The sequence below is a fragment of the Phalangium opilio genome, unplaced genomic scaffold, assembly GCF_054372755.1.
Source record: "Phalangium opilio isolate 3A_F unplaced genomic scaffold, DU_Popi_V2 ptg000013l_1, whole genome shotgun sequence".
Lineage (NCBI taxonomy): Eukaryota > Metazoa > Arthropoda > Arachnida > Opiliones > Phalangiidae > Phalangium > Phalangium opilio.
Genome location: NW_028324148.1, coordinates 6702006 through 6711933, shown reverse-complemented (window position 1 = coordinate 6711933; position 9928 = coordinate 6702006). Strand labels below are relative to the sequence as shown.

At 35.2% G+C, this 9928-nt stretch overlaps 2 protein-coding genes across 4 annotated transcripts; both read right to left on the bottom strand.

Annotated features, from left to right (window-relative positions):
• Positions 1-242: 242 nt before the first annotated feature.
• Positions 243-2051, bottom strand: LOC149708723 (uncharacterized). Its single transcript, XM_089864246.1, has 2 exons — positions 1666-2051; positions 243-1564 (listed from the first exon to the last, which is right to left on the bottom strand). The coding sequence occupies exons 1-2, from the start codon at positions 1754-1756 to the stop codon at positions 267-269; spliced, it is 1389 nt and encodes a 462-aa protein (XP_089720372.1). The 5' UTR covers positions 1757-2051; the 3' UTR covers positions 243-266.
• A 1388-nt stretch (positions 2052-3439) lies between these two features.
• Positions 3440-7593, bottom strand: LOC149708722 (uncharacterized). Of its 3 annotated transcripts, none has more exons than XM_089864243.1 (6): positions 6033-7593; positions 5837-5968; positions 4965-5074; positions 4736-4843; positions 4583-4660; positions 3440-3549 (listed from the first exon to the last, which is right to left on the bottom strand). In XM_089864243.1, exons 2-6 carry the CDS (start codon positions 5940-5942, stop codon positions 3520-3522), a joined length of 432 nt encoding a protein of 143 aa, XP_089720369.1. In that variant the 5' UTR covers positions 5943-5968; positions 6033-7593; the 3' UTR covers positions 3440-3519. The 3 variants fall into 3 exon arrangements, with proteins under 3 accessions (XP_089720369.1, XP_089720370.1, XP_089720371.1); XM_089864244.1 differs by having other exon boundaries at positions 5837-5953; XM_089864245.1 differs by having other exon boundaries at positions 5837-5948.
• Between the last annotated feature and the right edge of the window lie 2335 nt (positions 7594-9928).

The window sequence follows — 9928 nt, the reverse complement described above, 5'->3', positions numbered from 1 at the left end:
TGTATGAATATGTTCAGCCCTAGTACAAACAGCTGTGCAAGCTTATAGCCAGCCCCTCATCATTGAGTATTAACAGTAGGATCAGTGATGGCATAGGTTCCTAGATTGTAATGCCTTATCTCTTAATAAATTAAGTTTGTTTTAAGTTTATTATTATGATGCACATTTACTAACGATACACAAACCTCTCAAGAAACCCACACAACGAAACAGTTTGTTTTAAGTTTATTATTATGATGCACATTTACTAACGATACACAAACCTCTCAAGAAACCCACACAACGAAACAAGAACTAGTATCCTCTTTCGCAACTTTATCTAATAATGTCCCTTTCTTCTCTCTCAAACTTAATATAACCTCTTTAGCTGCTTCAGCTTCCTTCTTCGGTCTTCGAGCGGTCACCTTTTCAGATATGACAGGCTTTTCCAACCTTGTTTCTTTTGGTTGTTTACTTTTTAAATACTTGTTTGCTTCAACTTTCTTCTTCGGTCTTGGAGCGGTCGTCTGGCTTGCTTCTTTTGGTTGTTTACTTTTTAAAACATCGTCTTTTTTGTCGTTGGTCGATAGCTTTGAGATATTCTGCTCATGTTTTTCAGCTAAAGCAACCCTCAGCGCCTTTTTAGCTCTAATGCTTTCCTTCATGTCGTGTTGAAATATTTCCTTTACATCTTTGACTAAAGACTTGCCTCTCGTGTCCAGGAATATGCTCAACATTTTCTTGAGCCATTTGGTATTACCAAATCCATTCAGCTCAGACCATAATTTGCTTATGTCACTATCTTTTATCACTTCTCGCATGGCGTTTATTTTAAGGTTCTGATTTCGTGTTACTTTATAATTAATGCTGTAATGCTCATCTGATAAAGCTTTGATTTTCAGGAAGAGGTCAAAACATTTGTCTGATACGTTAATCAATCCTCCACGGGATAGCTTCTGTATCCAGGCTTCCGTGTCCTCATTAGTTGATAACATATTTTTGTCTTTGGTTAAATTGTTTATTATAGATTGGGGACATTTCTTCTTAATCAATGCGCGAACAACAAATCGGCAAACATATCGCAAAACATCATTGTTTATTCTCGTTTTTGAAGGTGCATAACAGATTGCCTCGCTATCACCAAAATCAAGCATAGCTTCTATATCTTTCCTTCTTTTTTTCTCGACCTTATCAATTAAGTTTTGAATTCCGAGTTTAAGTTCTACTTTCAATCGGCCGAAAAAAATCTGCAAAATAGTTTGCACAAGAGTTCTCTGTACTGCTATCAGTAAACCCTGAAATGACTCGTAAGAGTCTAGTATTTTCAATATCTTGTCACTCTTTCTCTCATCAAAACATAGCTTATTTACTGATGATTCGTAATCGGCAATCGTTAAACAGTCTCTCAAATTTGCCTTTATTGACAATCTTAATAAATGGTCAGAGATTTTTTCATAGATAACTTTGTCTTCAAGACTTTCTTTTTGTATGTCAGTTATAAAAGCTGTGATATACTCTTTATGTATGATGAAATCATCACTAGATATTTCTTTAATTGCAAACGTTGTCGTTTTTATAATTATTGCTATAAATAATAAACAAAAACATAGTGTTTAATTTAAAATAAAACAAAAAATCATGCATTTCTTCAAGGGCCAAGGCTTACGAAAATTATAAAACTATTACCTTTAAGATCAGCTTCAAATATTAGTTCTCCTTGAACTGCATCACTTGAATCAATAACCCGTAAAGCTTCCTTAGTAACATCCCCTTCCATTTTAAATTCAAAATTAAGTTTTTCTAATTAACCGCCGACGCGAACACGACCCCAAGCCAGTGCGGCCACAATCAGGTGAGTTGAAGAATGAAGACTACATACGAGAGTAACGATATTCTCGTTTATAGTCTTTGCTGGACTATACACATGACAGAGCCATTCAGAGATGGCGCTAATTTCCGGAAATAGAATAGACTCAGTTTGGACTCTGTTTCAAGGTCGGGACAACTTTTTCCTAGTCTTCTGTTCCTTATTAATTTATTTTCTATGGTGTATCAGTAACAATAAAGACTCAACTAACATTAAGACAGGTGCGGTTAGGTTTGTAAACGACAATAAATATGCCAAATGACGAAATGTTCACACTCAAGTGTAATTTAAATACAATATTAATGTTTTACGTTCTTCAATTTAGTATGTATATTAAAAATGATTTATTTAACAATGGCAGAAGCGGTTGGGTCAGGTTACGTTTGCGAATTAAAAATAAATATATCAACTCGCATTCGCGTAGATCTATTACAAATAAGATCCCATCTTGCATAAAAGGGCCCTGATATATATGAATAGATAATTGAAACGTTTTCCAAATTATATAACCAGTTTTCACCTTTTCCAAAATATTGGCCCTAATAATTAGTTGCCACGAACGCAACAACCACACCAGGCAGGGGTTCCTATTCCGGAGGATAGGAAAGAACTTTTTTGTAAGCCTGCCTGATTTCACGAAGCTCTAGACCTCCCGAGAGTTTAGAATCATCCAGTAATGCCAATGTGTTGGAAATTTTAGCTTTTAGACTCTGTGGGAAAAACGTATTTTATCCGAAATCGGTTAAATGTTGGAATTTCCCTGTTTAAGTGTTAATAGTGCAGACTATGCAGTTAAAATTAGTGCATTTTCGAAAAATTTTCCCGGTTAAATAATTGCAAGTGACATTTTGAAATAAATTCGGTGATTTTATATTTGACACTGGAAAAAGAGTAGCATATTTTGAGAATTTTAAAGCTTTACAGCGTTTTGGCGCATTTGTACATATTGTCAAAGCCATGCGGAGTGATATTCCATATAAAACCTAGTAGGAAAACATAGTCCAGATAAATGTGACTGTAACTTTTCTTCCATATTTTAGCTGGGGCGGGGCTAAATAAGGCGTGTGGGAAATGTGGGAAATTTTTCAAATGGAAGTGGGAAATCCGCTTTCAAACATTGGCAACACTGGAATCATCTGCTCTACCGTCTACGAAGAGTGTGCCAATTTGCCAAAGCTTGGCCAAAACGTTTTTTTATGCCATGACAATAATTTTTTAAATTTCGTTTTAATTATATGGGATTTATAGGCTTATCATAATGTCATGAACGTAGTTTGGTGTGGTTAGGGGTAGGAGAGTTGGGCCAATGAAACTACTGGTAGGGCCAAAAGCAGTTTCCAAGAATTTCCGAAATATTTCAGGTAGGGCCAAACACATTTTAGGTAGGGCCGGGCCCACCCGGCCCACCCCCTGACGACGGCCCTGAGATCTCTTTGAAATTCTAACCACATATTAAGGGCCCGGATTGTAGTTCTGTAGAATTTTGGTTTTTTAAAGCAGTTAATGCAATACAATAAAAGCTACTTCCAATCAGAAAAACCTTCCTCATACATTAAAGGCATGAAGTCTTATTTAAGAATTTTAGTCCATGACTAATTACATATTTTTTATTTAACACGCAATACATTTTCTATTTCATTTTTGAAATTTCATCGTGGAACTGTATCAAAAATCTAATTTTTACCGACACTTGCTTGACATTTCTGCAATATAAATAAAAATTTCATCATTAGAAATGCTAATTATCCTCTAGAGGTACTTCAGGGTGGACCGTGAACCACTGGGTTCGGCAGCCATGTCAATTCAAACTGTGAAAATTTATCTATAGCTCATATCCTTATTATTTTAAATTAAATATTGGAAAAGAAAATTGAAGATGAATAGATCCTTTTTAAAGGTTTGGTTAAAATAGTCTGGTTTTCGAGCATCTTTTATTTTTTGGAAGGAACATGCGGTTTTTGGTTCCAAAGACGTTATACATGGCTTCAAACAAAAGGGCTTTGGTGGACTGGTAACGTTGACGTCCTGTCTAACGTCTTTGTATCCCCATACAGGAAGTTCATTCTTGACCCTATATATCTAGTCATGGAGACTGTATCTTAAGAGGAGCGGTTAGCGAACTATTTTTTAACCCACGCGAACCGATCATAGTTTGAAGCGGTAAGAGACAAATTGTTCAGCGGAAGGCTAACGCTCACTATTCCTCTTAAACTACAGACTCTATGATCTAACCCCCGTTGAAAGGAGTCTATAGGATATACCAGAAGTGAGATGAGACTAGAAGTGAAGGGCTCTAGCATTGATAGTAGATCCTGGCACTAGGGAACAAATTTGAGGATTTTATCCCGCTTCACACGCGCTAAAACTAGAGAGAAAAATATTGGTCGAGTTCCAAAAACATTTCCTACTCCCTTCCCCTCAACCTAAAGCCGCGAAACACGGACTCGGGTGCTGGAATCTAGTTCGGCCGTCTACCGCCACGAGCGTCTCACGTTTTGGAGGGAAAATTCAGAAACCGCTACCAGAGGACCAACCGTTCGTGTGTTATCAAGAATAATCACTTTTGCCGAGTGAAGAATTTGGTTAGCTCAGTACTTCTGGTCTCATCTCACTTCTGGATATAGGAACGTTTCTTTCGCGTTCTAAATTCTGATCATGCTTTCGTTTACTTCACGAGATTTCACTTTAAACTAATGAAATGGCGATTTACGTGAGTTCGGTTAAAACATAGTTTACCTCAAGCGCCTTGGTCCACAACTCTATTTCGGTTTTATTTGCTTGTGCTGTAGCGCAGGATGCTTTTCTCAACTCAGACTATATTCAGTAAATTTAAAGAGCAAAATGCATTAATATTAAATTTACGCAATGAGTGTGGTTAGTTTTCTTTACCACTTTAATTTCGTCTGGGCCTTCTATATAATCGCAAAGTTTTTGAAACGGCGTCCGCTCGGCGTTGTGATGATTTTTCGTGCACCTGGCGGCAATACTTTCAAAGGACTATTCAAGGAGTGATAATATCATGAAAATTACCATGAAAGGAGCAGGGTTAAATAAAGCTTATGAAATTGGTGTTTGAGAAGCGTTTAAAATATATACTTTTAGGAAAATACACACGTACGTCTTGTTTTTCGCGACATAGCCCTGATTTTTTGCAGTTTTGCAAAATTAAATCCCCAATTTCTTTTACACATCGAACATCGTTCCAATTTTCTCCACGGTTAGTTGCTTCTAAAATGTTGTACAAGACTTTTACGTGATTTAATCATAAGCACTCAATGACTTGTGTTAAGGATGGTTATGACTTTTATGGGCGATCGTAACTAAAGACTTCCGGTAACATTTGGTTTTCTCGGAAGCCTTCCTTTCCGAAAGTAGTTATTAAAAGCAGAATTATTTTTGTGAGAAAAACTAATTAGGAAAATCAAATGTAGTACTTCAACTAAACCTGAAATCGCTATTATTCCAGCAAAAATATCAAAGTCAATAATAAATTTCTGCTTTGACTTGGAAATTGCTTTTTCTTTACTGTAAGATTTAACTTGAAACAGCTTGGAAATTTACTATTCTTAAAGCTTATAATTTGACTTGTGTAAATTATGTTGATTTTTTGTAAGTTTGAATTAAATCTCCCTAATTTTATTTTGATCGAGTGTTTAAAGGGGAACTTTGAATTCAGCCCACTTTTATTTCTGTAAGTTGTGTATTTGTATAATTAAAGATTGGCGATTTGTATTAGAAAAGATCTCCAATTTTTATAATGGCAAGAGCTAAAAAATTCCGCACCATGCCCCATTTTTTAAAATACTTCTAAACTTGGATTTATTTTTAGTTCAAATCAGGTTTGAAAATTCTTCCAAGGACAAAATGACTCCATTTTTGTTTTGAGCATTCTATAGAGGTTATATTATAATTTTTTTGCAAAAGAGAATAAACAACAAACTTTAATGGTGACAAAGAAATATTCATGCATAATTGACAAGTAAAACTCACTGCAAAGTTTTAACACCAACTCGAAATGACGCTTTGTTGCCTTAAGAGATGATCTCGAACTGATTGAAGGCAGGATAAGTGCAATAATAACACACTTCAGATACATTTCAATCTAAACTGTAGAAAAAAACACTATTTGAAAGAACAAAATTTTTAATCTTAAAACCGCGAGATTCTCTACAATATTATGACTTACGTTATCGAGTTAAAAGTTTAAAATGCTAAAGCTACGTGTATTATTCCTATTATATAGGGTAGTTAAAGTTTAGTACATATTGTTATCTGTAATGTCATATTTTGATCATAAAACTACGAGTATCGGGAAACAATAGGTATTGTTCATTAATTAGATCGTAGTCCTATTTCTTTTCAAAAGAAATATTTTATTGTCATATACCACGTCATACTGTTCTGAAGAATGACCAGTATTTAATGTTTTCCTTGCAGATCTAGACAGGTGAGTTCTATGTCCATTATAAGACCTACAAACTAGAAGAAACCGTAATATCTGATAAAATTTCGAGATCATGAAATGCCTATATAAATGCGACATCATGAAATCGATGGTGAAATTGCGAGATCATGATATTCCTTATAAACCACGAAGATTTCCAACAGCTATATAGTTAGGTATGGAACCTTGAAAGAGAGAGAAATGGAGTGGAACCCCCATAATATTTCCTGTTTTGTGTAGCCGTTTTCTACTACTAACACGTTCTATATGCCTAGTTGTATGTACTAGACAAAAGGAGTGAATTTAGGACAAGCATTTTTGACATTAAATTTTCCTTTAATGAGGGACACTATGGTCCGTACTGATTTCAAACCCTAAATCACTAACCAGCTACAAAATACTATTATCAATTTAAATAATTATTTGTTAGAAATTACATTAATTACATTAACTATAACGTCCTATTACTATTACCTCGGTTATATACATTAAACCCCCAAAATATAACATGCTTCATGCACAATTACGCGACTCGACCAATGCCAATAACTATAGCGCTTTAAAGACGCGGTCACACAAAAAGTATACTCATCACTAGCACTTGAACTGTTTGTCGATGGAGATGGTACTGAAGTGATGAGATGATCCACAAGTGATTAGAAGGTTCAAATTTGTTCATGAATGACTTCTCCGGTTATATCCGGCGGAAGGTGTTGCCAGTGGCTAGGTGGTGCTTCCTGTGCTGAGCGCCATCTTTATCGCTCCCTGGTTTATGGTTCCGTTGCCATTTGGCTGACTCAGATCACTTGCTTGTGACTTGGTGACTTAGTACATTTAAGTTTTAAGAGTACTATAGTAAGCAGTATGACATCCTCCGTGAACTGCTGCGACTACATTGCTGTTGGAGCTGTTCCGCTACGACCGTTCCCAGCACACAACAAGAGAGCCTTAAAACTTGTGTCTCTGTCTCTTCTATTTATACTCGCTTGGAGTTAAGTTCACTTTAGGTTCAGGTGCACTTTTGGCTTTGTAGCCACTTTAGTTTCAAGTTCACTTAATGAAGTTTTTATTTTTATTTTCACCTTTGGCTTAAAGGCTACGTTAGTTTCGAGTTAACTTATAAACTATCTATTAAGTTTAGGCATTGGCGAGGCATTGGTCCGAGAAATACGAAGAGTAAATGTTTTATCAGTCAAGAGTATAAGATAAAAGGAAAACGGACTCATTCACTATATAATGGAATGTCAAGTGCGATATATTAAATGTCAATTGCGATATGGTAGTGGGTGATAACAAAACATTCGTTACATTTGTGATAACAAGTTCCTATATTAAAACAAGACTGATTATTTCAAATTAAAATGAATTTGTTCAAATTGTTACGAAGTTCCTATATGAGAAATATCTTAAAACAAAACTGTGATTATTTCAAATTTAAATTCGTCAATATTAGATTTCATTTGTTAAAAGTTTAATTAAGTTCTTATCTGAAAACAAATCTGTCAAAACTGAGATTATTTGAAATTGAAAATGGTCAATAGTAAAATTTTTGTTTCAATTGGTAACTTTTATTGATTTTATTTATACGCTAAATTTATTTATCGCAAATATCTAATCCTACTTTACGATACGATGCCTCGGCATTATGGGATGTCTTTGTACACCCTTTAATCAACAGAGATCTTCTGGCGCTACTATAATTTATGCTTCTGAGTTTTCCAGCGGCTACGTACTTCATTTGGCTGAACAATGTCTCCACTGCAGAGCCACTGATCCGAACTGGGTAAACATAACGTCCTGGGTGAGTAGTGGTAAAGTCTTCAATGTAGTCTATAAATCCATAAACTGCAACTCGAAGAAGCTCCCAAGTTTGCCAAGCCAGAAATTTGGGATTCTACGTCATCGATACATTTGTATCTTCCTTAATTCTTTCAGTGGCCCAATCTTCAAAGAGCTTCATGCCCATCATCATGGATTTTACAGGATCCGAGTTTACGCCATAAACAGGCTTATGGGAAAGTAAACCCTCTTCAAAGATGTTATGGTAGGCTTTTAGGTAGTTGTAGCAGGCCATTACTTCCGGTCGATCAACAGGCGGTGCTTCATACATAGGGTTTGCGTAGTTATAAATTTCTCCCAAAACTGGCATTTGCTGCATTATAGTGGCTGGAGTCACGTTCAATTTAGTCCAGGAATCTCGATCGATGTGTGATTGCAAAAGACCTTTGACTTGAACCAGTTCATAGGAATCAGCACGATGATCTTCCCGTTTTTCATGTCTTGAAAGATAATTAGAGTAGATTACCATTAAAAGATAATTAGAGAAGATTACCATTAAAAGATTATGAAACTAGATTAGCCCTTAAAGGAAATGAAACTAGATTAGCCGTTAAAGGAAATGAAACTAGATTAGCCGTTAAAGGAAATGCAACTAGATTAGCCATTAAAGGAAATGAAACTAGATTAGCCGTTAAAGGAAATGAAACTAGATTAGCCGTTAAAGGAAATGAAACTAGATTACTTACCCGTTAAAGGAAATGAAACTAGATTACTTACCCGTTAAAGGAAATGAAACTAGATTAGCCGTTAAAGGAAATGAAACTAGATTAGCCGTTAAAGGAAATGAAACTAGATTACTTACCCGTTAAAGGAAATGAAACTAGATTACTTACCCGTTAAAGGAAATGAAACTAGATTACTTACCCGTTAAAGGAAATGAAACTAGATTACTTACCTGTTAAAGGAAATGAAACTAGATTACCCATTAAAGGTAATTAAACTTAATTGCCCATTATACGTAACTAAACTAGATTACCCATTGAAGGTAATTAAACTAGATTACCCATTGAAGGTAATTAAACTAGATTACCCATTGAAGGTAATTAAACTAGATTACCCATTGAAGGTAATTAAACTAGATTAACCCTTGGCTAGAAAATTTGCATTTCCACTTTTATTTTCATGCTTGCTCATTTTACATAAGAAAATTGCAGTATTGAAAGTTAAACAAACTCTTCGTCTTAATTGGCTGGTAGCGGATTTTCGGGGTGGTTTACCCGCTACTAGCGAGCATGAAAATGCACCTTTAGTGATGTCAACACAGCGTGTGTTCCGATTAAATAGTTTAAATCCAAACTTAATGTCTTTATATAAAAGGATTATAAATGTACCACTTTAGGGCCTTTGATTAAAATTAATTGTCACTGTTATATCAAAGCATATGCAGATTTATTGAAACTCGAAAAAACGAACCCAGACGGAAGGTCATTTTGTTTGGATTTGGAGACTTACTTCACAAGGAAAAAGACAATTATATCAATGGACCAAAAGCAACGAGTTTTGGATTTCTTTCTTCAGTTTTCTTGGTTCAACTCTATGGAGTAATACTCTCACTTATTACATTGTTCATAGAGTTGTTTACAAACGCTTTGATAAAGTCTTAATTATCACAAGGTTAGATTCTTTAGTTTCGATCATTTGACCTGCAAAGACCATATGCTTAATAATGAATAATTTTAATAGAGAACTTGCAGACAGTGCTGGTCCTATAATTGTCACAAAGTCATATTCATTAGTTGCTCTTAATTGATGGTACGAGTACCGGTTTTGTGGAATTTTTTTGCAATAGATAGTGCTGG

Coding starts and splice junctions, on each gene's coding strand:
- LOC149708723 (XM_089864246.1), bottom strand. CDS start 1,756: ATGGAAGGGGATGTTACTAAGGAAGCTTTACGGGTTATTGATTCAAGT. Junction 1,565..1,665: donor ATTTGAAGCTGATCTTAAAG/GTAATAGTTTTA, acceptor TATTATTTATAG/CAATAATTATAAAAACGACA.
- LOC149708722 (XM_089864243.1), bottom strand. CDS start 5,942: ATGTATCTGAAGTGTGTTATTATTGCACTTATCCTGCCTTCAATCAGT. Junction 5,075..5,836: donor GTTGGTGTTAAAACTTTGCA/GTGAGTTTTACT, acceptor ACAACATTTTAG/AAGCAACTAACCGTGGAGAA. Junction 3,550..4,582: donor TGTGGACCAAGGCGCTTGAG/GTAAACTATGTT, acceptor TTTATATTGCAG/AAATGTCAAGCAAGTGTCGG.